The 15301-nt window shown below is 52.0% G+C and overlaps 1 protein-coding gene across 1 annotated transcript; it reads right to left on the reverse strand.

Moving 5' to 3' along the window:
* Positions 1–891: 891 nt before the first annotated feature.
* STARD5 (StAR related lipid transfer domain containing 5) lies at positions 892–14938 on the reverse strand. The gene is made up of 6 exons (XM_022554553.3): positions 14737–14938; positions 13997–14046; positions 13507–13639; positions 10275–10392; positions 9330–9423; positions 892–4687 (listed from the first exon to the last, which is right to left on the reverse strand). The coding sequence occupies exons 1-6, from the start codon at positions 14833–14835 to the stop codon at positions 4540–4542; spliced, it is 642 nt and encodes a 213-aa protein (XP_022410261.1). The 5' UTR covers positions 14836–14938; the 3' UTR covers positions 892–4539.
* Between the last annotated feature and the right edge of the window lie 363 nt (positions 14939–15301).

The raw sequence follows: 15301 nt of genomic DNA on the forward strand, positions 1-15301 counted from the left end.
CCTATGCTCTATCAGTCAGAGCTGGCACAAACCTGCCCCAGTTTAAGGGGAAGGGAAAGATTGCTGGGGCTGTTTTTGGAAAATACAATCTAGCACACAAAACATTTGCAAAACTGGGGCTTCCCTGGTGGCGCAGTGGTTGAGAGTCCGCCTGCCGATGCAGGGGACACGGGTTCGTGCCCTGGTCTGGGAGAATCCCACGTGCCGCGGAGCGGCTGGGCCCGTGAGCCATGGCCGCTGAGCCTGCACATCTGGAGCCTGTGCTCCGCAACGGGAGAGGCCACAACGGTGAGAGGCCCGCGTACCACAAAAACAAACAAAACAAAAACATTTGCAAAACTGGGTTTGGTTGGGTTGGAGAAGTGCTCCTAGCCAGGGTGGTACCCGGTGGCAGAGCGAGTAAACAAACAATGGAAACTCCACGTGTGCTCAGCTGTGCCAATAGAACGGACTAGCGTGAGTCTGAAAGAGTACAACACGATGGCTGCCGTTTAACTCCCACGAGCCACGCACCGTGCTGGGTTAAGTGGACACTGTCCTTCGTAATCACAGCAGTGTCTACAGCGTGTGGTATTGTCCCACTGTATAGATGAGGGTACTGAGACCCAGATGTAAGAGGCAACTTGTCCAGCTGGTAAATGATATGGAGAGTGAGTCCTTTCTTCTGTGGTCTGGGAGAGACTAACAGGCCAAGGTACTTTTAAGTTTGGTCATCGCTTAAAGCCTGACTGTCAAGCTCGGGACAAGGAAATGCATTAGCAACACCCAGCACCCCCTGACGAGGCCTGAACAGTGTGTCAGCCCTGCTCCTGGCCCTGCTCCCGTGAATAAGGGTGTGAGGGAGGACCTGGCAAGGACCACAGACACGACACAAAAAGTCCTTACTCTTAGGCCAGTATCAGAGGGGCCATTTTTTTTTTTTTTTTGGCGGTACACGGGCTTCTCACTGCTGTGGCCTCTCCCGTTGCGGAGCACAGGCTCCGGACGCGCAGGCTCAGCGGCCATGGCTCACGGGCCCAGCCACTCTGCGGCATGTGGGATCCTCCCAGACCGGGGCACGAACCCGTGTCCCCTGCATCGGCAGGCGGACTCTCAACCACTGCGCCACCAGGGAAACCCGTAGAGGGGCCATCTTAATGTCATCCAATAGCTTCTCCAGGGTCCACAGGAAGCTAAGAATCTGCTTCCTGGCAGTGAACTCTTAGAAAACTCTCCCAGGGAATCATAATCTTCATGCAAGCCCCTTTAGTGACTTCACCACAGTGGGTGCCAGCTCAGTGCCCTATTCTGCCTGAGAAATTATGTGCTCAGAGTCATCTGCGTCAAGCTCTAGAGGAGACAAGAACTTGGAGATAACCATTTGCGTCAGCTCCTTAGATTTAAGAGAAATGCTGAATTTGAACATGGTCTGACAATGAAAGGTATGACCCCATTCAACACCCACCCTACCGGATCTTACTGTGTGCCTGTCCAGGGCTGGGCACCCAGGCCATGGGATTCAGTGGGCACACCCCTCACCCCCGCAATCTCACGTCTGCACACAGTCATGTTTCCTATAATCGGGTTATTGTTTTGAGTCTTATCAAGCAGCCAGGTGATGAATGTGGACCAGCCTGGGGAAGGAGAGTCTTTCCATCAGGACTGGGAGGTGGTGACATGGATGAGCGCAGTGCCAGCCATGGGCCTGGGGCACGGAGAATGCCTCCTTGGGAGCTCAGATGAATCAAGTGAGTGAGTGGGGCTGTATGAGGACTCACAAGCAGCCAGGGTGTGCCCAGGCCCTCCCAGGAACCCCTTCTGTCTCTGAAGACCCCCTTCTCCCCCAGCTCACATAGAACCACTGAGGACGCTGCCACTGCCAGCTTTCCAGTTTCAAATCAAGAATCAGCAAGAAAGGGACTTCCCTGCTGGTGCAGTGGTTGAGAATCCGCCTGCCAATGCAGGGGACATGGGTTTGAGCCCTGGTCCGGGAAGATCCCACATGCCGCGGAGCAACTAAGCCCGTGCGCCACAACTACTGAAGCCCGCACGCTGCAACTACTGAAGGCTGTGTGCCTAGAGCCCGTGCTCCGCAACAAGAGAAGCCACCGCAACGAGAAGCCCCCGCACCGCAATGCTCGCCGCAATTACAGAAAGCCTGGGCGCAGCAACGAAGACCCGACACAGCCAAGAAATAAATAAATAAATTTATTAAAAAAAAAAAAAAGAATCAGCAAGAAGGTCTTAAAACAAAAGCTCATCCATTTGAGCGTCATGATGCTGCAGTTTACAGGTGAGGTTTAGTGCGCCTTGGCCACCTTCTTCAGAGCTGACAGCAGGCAGAGAAAACAGTGCCTTTGCAAACAATGATTCCAGTCATCCCCAACACCGCAAACACACAAACAACAATCCCGGATCTACTTTAACTCTCCAGGGAAATGAGTCCATCCAAGAGTCTCTCCCAGGCAGCCCTCGTTCCTGGCTTTGTACAGCATCTCACTGATTCACCATCATCATCTCACCTGCATGGGCTCTTAAGCAGGCTACCCCAGGACTGGTATTCATGTCCCCAGATTTTCTTTAAAGACAGGAAGCCAAAGCACAGGAGTGTTAAGTGACTGTCCGAGGGCATCATTTCTAACTGGCAGGGATGGGACCACTTGCACGTTTTCTGACTCGGTCCAGTGCTCAAACCAGTTTAACCCACTGCCAGCAGATGCACATAGGAGCAGTGCAGGTGCAGTCCATGCAGTGGGCCCAGTGAGATGTGTTCTTGGGAGGCTGACCTCCCCTCCTGGCCAGATGGGGCAGCACAGGTGGCTCCATCTTGGTAAGACCACCACCTTCCTGGGTCTCCTGGGCTGGCGTGCCCAGAATTGGCTGGGTTTGGGAGATCAAATTGTGATGAGTTGATACAGAACGACGTCTGGCACAAGGTAAGGACCCATTAAGTACTTGGCGAATGAATGAATGAAATCTAAGTACATATAAGAGTCCTGGAGGGCTTCCCTGGTGGCGCAGTGGTTGAGAGTCCGCCGCCCGATGCAGGGGACACGGGTTCGTGCCCCGGTCCGAGAAGATCCCACATGCCGCGGAGCGGCTGGGCCCGTGAGCCGTGGCCGCTGAGCCTGTGCGTCCGGAGCCTGTGCTCCGCAACGGGAGAGTCCTGTGAAGATTTCTTGATGAGAAGAGGGACTTAGGGGGATGATCTTCATGGCATGATTGTGGGATCTGCAGCTGCATTAGAGCTCAGAAAGAAGGCTTTCTAACCCCCTGACACTGAGCTTTCACGTTTTAAAGCTTGCTCAGACCTCGGCACATTCAGAAGACAGGCACCCCAGGACTCAAAGGTGGGGAAGCAAGATACTCTGATACGAGGAGAACGTTTTCCATCTGGAGGCGCAAAGGCTGAGGACTCTGGAAATTTTCTGCAAGGGTGCTAGTAACCTGAGAAACTACAATACGAGGGCACTCTGGTCAAACACACGTGGGGCCTCCCTCACCAGCAAGTTGGTGGGCCCATAGAGGAGCTTGTGAGGGAATGTTGGAGAATTCCACACAGGACTGTGTGGCCCTGGCCGGAAAGAAGGACAGGGAGTCGTGTGGCTGCTGAAGCCCCTTCCAGGTGGCAAGGCCGTGCTCCCTGGTTCCGATGATGCACCGGGCTGGGCATAGCCCATTCGGGGTCGTTTCATCTTGCAGCAGGGCCTGGGGGGGATTTTAGCCAGCACTGCTGGGGGTGGGACATCTGCTCTTCTGTCCTTCCCGCTGACAGCAGTATGGGCTCACCAGGTCCTGGAGGCCAGAGGACTCCTGTTCCATCTTCTATAACAGAACACAAGAACCACAAATGCCCAGGGGAGAGGAGGCTCTCCTCCAAGTTCCCCTTGTAGGTACCCTGAGCCCAGAATCAATTCCAGAGCGCTGCCTGGGCAGATTCAAACGGCCTGGTTTCCCTGGGGCACCTGAAAGCTAACTCATGCAGGGGAAAAAGAGAGAAAAATGATTTGAATAGAAGAGACAACAAAAGGAGTATTGAAAGTGTTTTTTCCTGAATGCTTAACTCATTTTTTAAGCATCATTTTGCCAAGCTGACGTCTTTTAAGGGGGAAAGTCTGGCACGGTATCAGAAACGCACATCCGGGGATCTGTGGCACAGGACTGAGAGCTCAGATGCTACCAAGGGGCTGGGCCAGGTTTTCGGGACTGATGGTGATTCTTCTCAACAAACAGGGAGACATGGTCTCTGAGAGTGATCGGCACAGAAAGGCTTTGGACCCGCGAGCATCGCACGGTGCCCGGGCAAAGTCCCTGTCCGGTGGCCGGGGGGCTTGGGGGGCACCCTGCTGGAGGAGGGGTGCTTGGGAAATGGCAGCCCCACCCAAGTGGAAGGAGGCGCAGGAGGGGCCAGGGCTGCCTCTGGCTGATGTCTGGTCATTGGTGGGTTCCAAAGGTAGAGCAGTTCCACTGGAGCCCGTGTTCTCCCAGGCTCTCCAGCTGCGTCCCAACAACGGCAGCTCCGCACAAGTCATGGCAGTTCTCGGCCCACCAGCCAGGATGTCAGCCATAGAATTTCTTCACTGCTTTCTGGAGGTTGGCGTAAAACCCGGCCATGCTGCGGGGAAAGAAGGAGTCCACCACGCCCTGCGGAAGATAACCGCTGAGGTCGGTCTGGAAGAACGTGACCAGGCTGGTCTTGTTGGGCTCCCTGTGAAAGCAAGGCCAGGGCTGTTATGTGTCTGGAGCAGAGAGCCCGCCCAGGGGAATGGTCCAGACCCAGGGGTTTCGCTGGGTTCACTACCCAGGGCAACCCTCTGGACCTGCTTCTTTTCAGGATGGAAGCGGGTCCTCTCGTGGATGCTTCCATGGCCCCGCCAGGCCGTTGAGCGAGGACGACCCCCCACTTCCAGCCCAGGAAGGTCATTTGTTCCCTGTGCCCGATTCACTCGGCAAAGGCTTTCCTCCGAGAACTCACTCCTGTACTGGGTCCTGGGAGGAACAGACACAATGTTGCACTCTGTCCATTGAGGGCAGCGGTTCTCCAAATGGTCTGGCAGCTCCTGGGGGCTCCTGACACCCTTTCAAGGGGTCTGCAAGGTCAGAGCTATTTTCATCACAGCACTAAGATGTGATTTGCCTTTTTCACTCCCATTCTCTCAGCGTGTACTTCACTCTCACAAATTTTCTCTTGGCCAGGACCATGAGGGCATGGGCTTTGTGGAGACCACTGAGCATTTTATTTGAATGGAGCTGTCAACAGCTTCCGGGGGACGTTTCCAGAGGCTACATGAGGTGTGATATCACAACTGAACGCAGAAGCAGATATGAGCTTCTGTTACACCTGACATTAAAGAGATTTCCCAAAATGTCAAACAGGGCCACTCTTCACTATTGTTCCTCTTTTGAAAAATACGGTTACTTTTCACAAAAATATTTATGGGAACATATAATACACGTATTCTCATTATTTTAAAATAAATGTTTTTTAAATATCCCAGTTTTAATTTCAAGTATAGTAAATACTGATGGATATAATCCACATGAACAGAAGCCCTTTGATGCCCTGAATAATATTTAAGAGTGGAATGGAGCGTCAGACCAAAAGTGTGAGAAGGGCTGACTTAGAGACCTGACGCATAACTCACGCCCATGTGAAGGGGCTTCGGCTGGGGGTGGCAGAAGCCCCGAGGGAGGCCACAACACGGAACGTGGCACAGACCTGTGCCGAAGTCGAGAGGCGGGGTCCGCTCACCAACCTAGCAACTCAGCGGACCTCCCTGGGCTGCACACGTAGTGGCCTCATGCTCAGGGGCACAAGGGCAGTGAAGCCCACCAGCGGGAGTCAGATTCAGTGAGGGGCACGCACGGGAGGAGGTGGGACCCAACTTGGTAGGGACAAGGGATCTTCAGTGTCACAAACTTCCCAATTGCCAGGACAACAAAGGCACGGGCTTTGCGGAGACCATTTGGCGTTTCATTTGAATGGAGCTGTCAGCAGCCTCAGAGTCTCAACAGGAACCCCACGGAGCATTGCACCTGCCCATCAAATGTTTCCTGACATCCTGGAGGTCAAGGGCCGAGAAGTGGAGACCCTTTAGAACCTTGCTCTCCCTCCCAGATGCACAGACAGGGCCGGGGACCAGCAGATGAATGACAGTGCAGGACAGTGCTGGCTGGGCAGGCTTCTCTCTTCTGCTCATGTCTTCTTTGCACAGAGCCTGAACTCAGGGTGGCGGTGGGGCACAGACTGCCTTCCATCCCAAAGCCTCAGCATCACCGGACTCTATTCCTTGCTCACCAACCCCCAGCCCCTCCACCTTTGCTGGGACCTTCTCTCTTCTCTCTGTTCCTCCTCTCCGGGCTCACTCAAGTCCTCATACTTCTCAGTGCTGTCCTCTTTGGCCTGAACAGGTGAGGGAGAAAGTCTGCCCAGTGACCATGCTTTCCTGCGGGTGAGGACGGGGCTTGGTAGGAGGTAAACACGCAACAGGCCAGGTGGAAGAGGCAAACTCGGTACCTTACAGAGTGGTCACGGTGAAGAGTGTTTCTCGCTTGGACATCATTAACAGAGCGGGCAAAGGGGGGCTCAGAGAGATGTTGGAATCACCTGGTCTCCCCATGGAGAAGGCTGGGGTAGATAACGGTGTCCACCACTGGTCCTTGTTGTAAGGATTCGTGAGCTAACACGTGCAGAGCACTCAGCAGACTCGCTGGGCACACAGCAGGGCTGCATTCACGATGTGACTACAATAACCCTGCTACAAACACCAGCCCCCCGCCTGCAGAACAACCAGAACCCGACAGCTCTGCCCTGTCCGCTGCAGCCACTCGACTCAGGCGCCACCATCCCTCACCTCTAATTAGTCCCCTTGCTCTGGCTCACAACCTCGCCCACTCCAGAGGCATCACAGCACTGGACACACAGCTCAGGGCACATGCTGCTCCAGACTCCCGGCCAGCTCCCCATTCGATTCCGAGGACAGCGCCCACGACTCCAAGATGTGGGCCCTGCTCCCTCGGTGACGGGATCTCCTTGCCTTTCCCCCTGCTCACTGCCATCTGGCACAGTGGCCTCCATGCCATTCCCTCAATGCCCCTTGCCTGCCCCCACCTCAGGGACTTTGGACCTGCTTATCCCTCCGCCAGGAACGCACTCCGCCCAGCGCCCTTCCATCCCCAAGGCTCCCTGTGCTGTGCTTTGGTCAAACGTCCTATCAGGGGGCCTTTGGTGACCCCCCAGATGTCTAGCTCCCCCATCCCTCCCCGGCACCTTTATCTGGTTTCAGTTTTCTCCAAATCATTTAAAATCTTATCATTACAAGCGTGTACATCTGATATAATTATGGTGCTTGTGTTTTGTCTGTCTACCCTGCTCCCACTAGAATCTAAGTTCCAGGAAGGCTTATCTGTTTTGAAGGGTCAATATCTAGATTAAGAGCATAGATTTTGGAGTCAGATGCTATAGCTTGACCAGCTCCTGGCTGTGTGATCTTGAGTAAGTTACATAACCTCTCTGTGCCCACAGTCCTCATATAAAAAATGAAGGTAATAACAGTACCTTAGAATTGTTATAAGAATAAAAATGAGTTAAATTATAAAATATAAAGAAGAGTGCCTGACACACAGGAGTGATGTATAAACATTTGCTGCTGTTCCTGTCACGATTAGTATCACTTCTTGAATCCATAGCACCTAGAACAGGCCTATATTCATAGAGTGACGGGAACCATCACAGTCACAGGTTTCAGATCCACATAAAATGCTTTCAAGCGAGCTGAGTCAAAACCTCCACACTAGGGACTCCCCTGGTGGTCCAGGGGTTAAGACCCCACGCTTCCACTGCAGTGGAGGCAGGTTCCATCCCTGGTCGGGGAACTAAGATCTCGCATGCTATGCGGTGCGGCCAAAAGATAAAACAACAAGAAATATATATATATATATATATATATATATATATATATATATATAAAAAACACATTGGGAAGAAATATTTGTAACATATATAATAAAAAATGTTTTTAAAATGTCTTAAGAAAAAAACCTCCACACTAGCTGGGTTTTGACTCTAAGTGACCCAGCTACAAAGTCTGTGCAATCAACTCTTGCTATCTGGAATGAGGCATAATGATACTCATCAAATTGTATGTTCTCCCCAAGGAAGATATCCATAGAATTCAGCCCCTAAGGGGAAGGTGCTCTGACTCTTATTCTGAAAATTCCTCTGTGTTTGTGTGTGTGTGTGCGCATGGTGAGGGAAGCTGTGTTGGATTGCAGCTATGCTATTATTTTCAAACTCATAAAGTTTTGCTACGTTTAACAGAAGTCTGCCACAAGATGTCTGAAAAGCCAGCTTAGTCAAAAGTGTTATGTGGAGGTGTGGGATGTGGGTTTTCGGTACAATGCTATGGCACCAAAACCCTTCTCCTGGGATTGTGCGGTGACAGCATCGATGTTTCCCCTGCTGGTGTCTGTTTGTGGGTTGCAGGGTGACAGGGACAGACCCTCAGGTACAGTTTCTTTCTTTGTCAACTTGAGTGGTTCCCAGGATAAACCAGTGACCTTTGGGTTATTATTACACGGAAAGCTCCTGGTAAAAACCTGGCCCTGGTGGTCCAGTGGTTAAGACTCCACGCTTCCACTGCAAGGGGAATCCCTGGTCAGGGAACTGGTCCCCTGGTCAGGGAACTAAGATCCCTGGTCAGGGAACTAAGATCCCGCACGCTGCTCGGTGAAGCCAAAACCAAAAAACCAAAACCCCCAAAAGAACCTGGCCATGACCTGCGAGAAAATAGGGACAGAACCATTTCTGAGCTCAGTTCTGGGGCTGACTCACGGTGTGCTCTGAGAATCGCCCTTTAGCCCCGAGCATCTCCACCCCATTCCTCGGTGAGGGGTGAGGAGCACCGTGTGGGATTCGGGGTGAGGACAGCTAAGCTCTTGCCTGCTCCAGGCTGGTGGAGAGCACTCAGAACATGGGGGAGAAGACTGGGTGCCCAGGGCCCCCATGGCCAGCCTGTGAGCCTGCACAGGCCACCTAACTTCCCCGAGCCTCAGTTTCATCATTTGCTAAACGGCACCGTGACATTTGCTCAGCTTGCCTGGGGCCAGAGGGAGGGTTCCTCTCATCAGAAATAATGACACTTCCTCACAATTCTTTCCCACATGCCTAGAACTTTGGCGTGTTACATCACCGATGTGTATGTATAGGGTTCTGTAACATCAAGGCCTACAGAGTGGCAAGGCATTTTTATTACTGTGAATCATCATTAATGTTGCCATTGAGTAGACTGTCCTCAGTGAAGCCACAGTTAGGTCTGGGCACATCATTCAATCCAAAAGGTTATCCTTACCCTGGCAGAGGTCCACAGAAGCAACCACAAGGATGGTTAAATCCTCTCACATAACCTGGCTTTGGGGGACACAACAGATGCTCCACACTGGTAGCTGGAAGACAGAGAAAGACGCTCAGTGAGCTACAACTTCGGGCAGTTGGGCCACTGCCCCTGAAGGGCCTTACCGGGCACCCACGGTGGGTACAGACCAGTCATCTGGAGCCCAGGCGTCAGAGGACGACCCTGCCACTTGGCCCTGAGCTCTTCCTACTGCCACCCCCCGTCCCTCACACTCACACACACGTTCACACATACTCGTGCACACACACACACGCACACACTCATGTCCACAGCTTCCCCAAGCCTGCTGGAATATTAGAGAAAACAACATTTCAGACTATGAGGCCTGGGGGCAGGAGAACGAAGGGACCCCTCTCAAATCGCAGCCGAGAGAGGTGTGGATGGACACACAATCTACCCCCATGTGGAAGATTCAGAGGAGTGGCAGGCGCTGTGACTCTCAGTGGGACGCACCATCAAAAGTGCAGAGGCAGGAACTCTGCTCCTCGTGGGAAGGAGGGGAGCGGACAGCCCCACAGCCCTCTCGGGACGGTGCTCCGTGGGTGCAGGGAATCACCGCACCCTGGGGTTCCCTGAAGCCAAACCGTAACCCGCATGTCTAGGGTGCAAACTATGCGCCTCAGCAGGGATGAAAACGGGGTGCTGACGAAATCTGCGATTTATAACTAAATTACTAGTGTGTGGACTCTCCCACCTCAGACCTCCCTGGCACAGAATCTCCCCAAACCTGACAAGGGGAGGCTGGCACAGAAAAAAGGACCCAGGCTGTGAGTGCTCCAGGGATTTCCAGCTGGTCGGCTTTCCTTGAAGAGCTGGGCGGGTGTGGAGGAGGCAGAGCCCAGCATCCCCCGAAGGCTTTGTAGCAGCCCTGCCGTCACTCACCATTGGAACTGATGGTCCCATCCTCATACGTCTTGACCAGCACCAGGTCCACAAAGTCTCTGGGAGAGATGAGCTTCATGACGGCCGAGGGGGTGGTAGTTCTGCTGACGCACTGTGTCTGTCAGAGCCAAGGGGGATCCAGCTGCGTCTGACGGCTGCGCATCTGCTCCCCGCCCCAACTCCACTCGGAGCTCATCCACCCTGTCCCAATACCCCAGGGTCTGGAAAATGGGAATAGCACTGACAGCAGGGTGGCGCTGTGACCTGGAGGGTCTAGAATGAACTTTCCTGGACGTGCCAAGGGTCATGGCAACACACCCAGCTCGTAGAATCCAGGGTTGTGACACGGGCTGCCCATGGCCAATCAGGACCACTCTGAACTTATGTCTCAAAAGATCATGAGAGTTGCCATTAATTGAGCACGTAGTAAGAGCCCGGCTGGACAAAGCTCTCAGTGGTCCTTTGCAACTGAGAAATAGGTTTCATGAACCCATTTCACAGGTGAGGAAACTGAGGCTTGGAGAGATGAAGGAATTCACCACAAAGCTCAGGGTGGAGATGAGGCCTGAATAGGGCCAGGAGTAGGGTGAGGCAAGAGAGGCCATTCCTTCCTAAGGCCGACCCAGTACTTGCCTAACCCCGAGAGCAGTGCCTCCTTAAATGTGTGTCCTGGGCAGCTTTCTGGTTTCTCCCAGCCCCAGCCCTGGGAGGTAGCACCCCTTGAACTGCACTCCATCTCAGAATATCCCACCAAGTCCATTCTCCCACTTTACAAGCCAAGGGCCCTTCAAACCCACCCCATGCTTTATCCCATGATTCCCCTCCTCCAGCAGGACCCCAGTCCTTTCAAGGTCACAAGGTACAGGTCAGGCCCGAGGATGGGACAGTCCTGGGGAGACCTCTGGGGAGCAGGCAAGAAGGTCTCTTGCCTCTTTGGCTATTAAGACTAGGGGCACCGTGTGTTGCTGAGAAAACTCTGACCCTGGGTATGAGTCTTCCAGGTGGGCATGCAATCTCTGGGGGCACTTGAGAACTTTCCAGTGGGCTCTGAGAGCACTGGGAATCAGTTTCCAGATGGCTCATCCTCCATGTGTCCTTCCTAGAATGACCTGCCTGAGAACAGCCTGCACCTTCATGCAGGTTTCCCTTTCCCACTTGAAAAAGGTGCCACATACCCCACCCATCTGGAATCTTCCAATCATACACTGCCCTAGGGTGTAAAATCCCCCAGGGGGCCAAAGGGACACTGAGGGATGCTGATTTCAATATTTAACCGAGGCACTGCACACTGGAGTTAGAATTTCCATGTTTTCCCCTCTCTTAAAGCATATATTCTTTTTAAAGGCCAAACCTTGTTGCTAGAAACAAGGTAATTTTGCCTTTTCTGAATTCTAGTAGTTTGTAGTAGGAATGGCAGAAGTGATGAGACTTAAAAAAAAGTAACTATACAGCTTCCACTCCTGATTATTGCTACAAAACGCATCAATCCTGAAAGAGAGTGTCTGGAGAACAAGATGAAGAGGACATATTGGTAAGAAATGCTGAAAGCGGCAGCACGTGTTATAACTGCCACAAACGTGTGCACAGGGCTCTGTATCTCATCCATCCACCCATCCATCTACTATCTATCAATCTTAGAATTAGGATATTTGAGATTTGTCAAAATCACGCTGTCATCCTGTTATTACATTTCCATTATGTTTCCAAGGGCATTAACCCATGTTTCCTCAACTTCAAGCATTTGTGCATAATTATCTGTATACTATCTTCATAATTTTTTCCTATCTCTGGTAGCACCTCTCCTGTTATTCACTTAATATTTTTATCTAAATGTGCTCACTTGTTAAAACTTAAACTTATTTTAAAAAGGAAGCTATTTAACTACTGGAAATGAAAAAAAGGTACCACTTGACAGAAATAAAAGACAACTGCAAATATATGTATATATATATATATATATATATATGTATACATATACACACACACAAGGGATTTTTGGGTTCTAATTCTGAGCCTGAGGCCAGCTGTCTGTTTGTTATGATGGAGATTCGCAAGTGTTAAACAGGTGTCAAAGGCACATTAGCACCTATCCCAGACTTTTCCCTTCAAGTTATCAGAGAGATTGAAGATTTGAAATGGGGTGACCTCCCTATGTGTGATTCAGTTTCAGCTTTGACTATTAAAGACCTAATACACTGAATCACCTAGTGCCCCAACATTATGTGCCCCACCCTTCAGGAAACACTGACATAATTTGTGATAATGAACTGAAATGTGAATACTTGGTCAAGGTTAAGAACACTTGGGTCCTACGGATTGACCAGTAAAGAACTATGGCTTGAGGTTTCACAGCACCATCTACAGAGACACCCAAGAGGGTACCATGTCCACAGATGTCAAAATCAAGGCACCATTCAAATAAAAAAAAGCCGGCAACATTTCCCCAGGGCAACTTTTTAATTCGTTTTGGCTATATTTTGTTTTGTTTTTTCTCCTTAACTTCTATAATCAAAAGGAGGTGGATACGTAATACTACAGAGGATCCCAGGGCAGGACAAACTAGATCTTTGCTGTCCAATATGGTAGCCACTAGTTCCATGTGGCTACTTAAATTTACATCGAGTCATGAAAATTAAATAAAATTAACAATTTATTTCTTCAAACTAGACACCTTTCAAATGCTCTGTGGCCACGTGGGGCTAGTGGCTACCGTATGGAACAGCGCTGTTGGAGAATATTTCCATCATAGCAGAAAGTCCTCCCGGGCAGTGCTAGAGTAGATACCACACATTTTACCAATGGAGCAACTGTCATCCAGCTTCTGCCACCTGGCGCAGCGCTACGGCTGGCAGAGAATCCTGACTCTTTGGCCAGGACTCAATTCATTACCATGGTCCCAGTAACGGGCAATATTTCAAACTAGAGCGGATGTTTCCAATCCAGGCACTGCTTCAGCATCCTCAGAGCTAATGTTCACTCTGCACTCGTGCTTTCATCATCCATCGCTATGTTCTCTCAGCTCTGTTTAGGGCAGCTCTACCTCTCTGGGTCTCATTGTTACCTACCTGTACCTGGGCTGAGGCTGGGTTTGAGTGTCAGGCAGCGGGCGACCTGTTTGCTGGGCTTCAGGGGCTCACAGTGCACTCCTCTTGCCTAAAGGTGTCACTGACCCCCCGCAGAGGGAACAGAGTCAGGTTACTGTCTAGTGATAACAGTGCTTAGAAAGACTTACATCAGTGATGCTTTCGATAATTTCAAGGCTGCTCACATTCTCATCCCACTGGCCTCGTAGGGTCCCAGCAAGTGGCTTCACACAGTCCCACACCTGCTCTGGTGTCCCATTCACAATGCCTTCTCCTCGGTACCTGCGGCACAAAGAGGAATGTGACGCCAAGGCATCAAACTTGTGTATCCTTGTTTATATTACATATAAGGACTAGAAGTCACGTCTGTCACTGTTCTTTAAGACAGCCTTGCAGAGAAGGGGCTGACGTTTACCAGCCCACCTCCCCTCAGGCCTGCAGGAATGGACGGAAGGCAAGCTTTCATAAGAATATAGTTTGAGGAAATGATGTAGTTAAACACGGAAACTTTTCTGGAAGGTAACTGGCAAGTTGATTCCAGGTGCTAGGGTTGACTGGAGTCTCTTAGAAAGCAAACCCACAGAAACAGCAGGAAAGGTGTGGCACCTTTGACAAGCTTTGAACAAGGGGTGCACTTACAGGTTCCCTGGAAACTCCACAGACGGCCTCCAGGAAACTGAAACTCCGTTCTGTCAAAAGGCACAGAATCGCAAAATTTTAGAGCTAGAAGGGCCCTTGGGAGATCACCAGGCCCAATCCCCTGTTTTACCGAAGAAAAGTCGAGAGCCCCAAGAGGTGCAAATCTCCAAGGTACCCAACTGACATGTAGCAGAGTGGGGACTGGTCCAGGACAAAGCTGCCCCCAGGAGGATGTGATGGACAAAGGGATCTTATGTGGCTGACTGGAAGAGCACTGGGGAGTTTTCAAACCACCTTAAAAATCACCATGCATCTTGTTTCCTCGGGCAATTTATGTCTGTTAGTTAAAAATCCTGTGTCCAGTGACCAGCACCATCCCTCTGCCACCTTCCTGGGAAGGCAGAGAGGGGCTCCTGCTCTGAGGAAAGGAGTAAAGGCTTTGGAGCCTGGTGCTTCCGGTTCCATCCTAACCATTTACCAGCCAGGTGACCTTGGCCAAGTCTTTCAAAGAAAGGGACAGATACTTATCTCCGGGGGGGGGGGGCGGGGGGGTCATTGTGTGCAAAAACAGGCCCGATGATTTTTTAAGGAAACAACCCCCAGTGCGATCTCCTCCTCAGTCTAGCTCCGGAGGATGGAACGCAGAAAACCTCCAGGAGAGAGCAGCCTGCGGGCTTCTGGAACCCCGGCCCCAGGGAGCAAAGGCCCCTCGACCCCTTCCTGCCCAGCTCCTCACTCACGCCTTCCCGGCAAATCTTCCATCCTGACTCGTCTCGCCGGTACTGGAGCATCTTCTCCGCCACCGCCTCGCTTATCTGCGCGGCCAACGCCGGGTCCATTGCGCCGAGAACTGCGCGAGGTTGCTGGCTAGCAGGTGCGGTGTGCGGTGGCGGCCGGGCACTTAGGTATGAGAGGCCGGAAAGCCCGGGCCAGCAAAGGAGCCCGGAGTCCCGCCCCCAGCCCCGCCCCCGCTCTAGGATTGGCTTAGACCATCAGACAGACCCTGCCCCTCTCTGAGATTGGCAGGGCCGGAGATCACCGGCCAGTCACTGCAGGACGCCCTCCGCCCCGACGGGTCCAAGGCGCGCCCCGCACGGTCCTGCAGGACCTGCTTTTCGCCCGTCCCAGCTCAGGGAGGGGCTCTGGGACTCCGGAACTTGAGAAGGCCAGTGGTAGAGAGCCAAGTGGGCCGGGCCAGGTCGTGCGCAGCGTCGTAGACTTGTGTAAGGAGCGTGGACTTGTCTTGAATGCACAGAGGCTTTCAGCCAGGCGGGAAGATGGAGAAATTTCCATCCGAAATACCTT

The sequence above is a fragment of the Delphinapterus leucas genome, chromosome 2 (genome assembly GCF_059928025.1).
Source record: "Delphinapterus leucas isolate spDelLeu-1000000601 "Yukka" chromosome 2, BTC_Dleu_Yukka2, whole genome shotgun sequence".
NCBI lineage: Eukaryota > Metazoa > Chordata > Mammalia > Artiodactyla > Monodontidae > Delphinapterus > Delphinapterus leucas.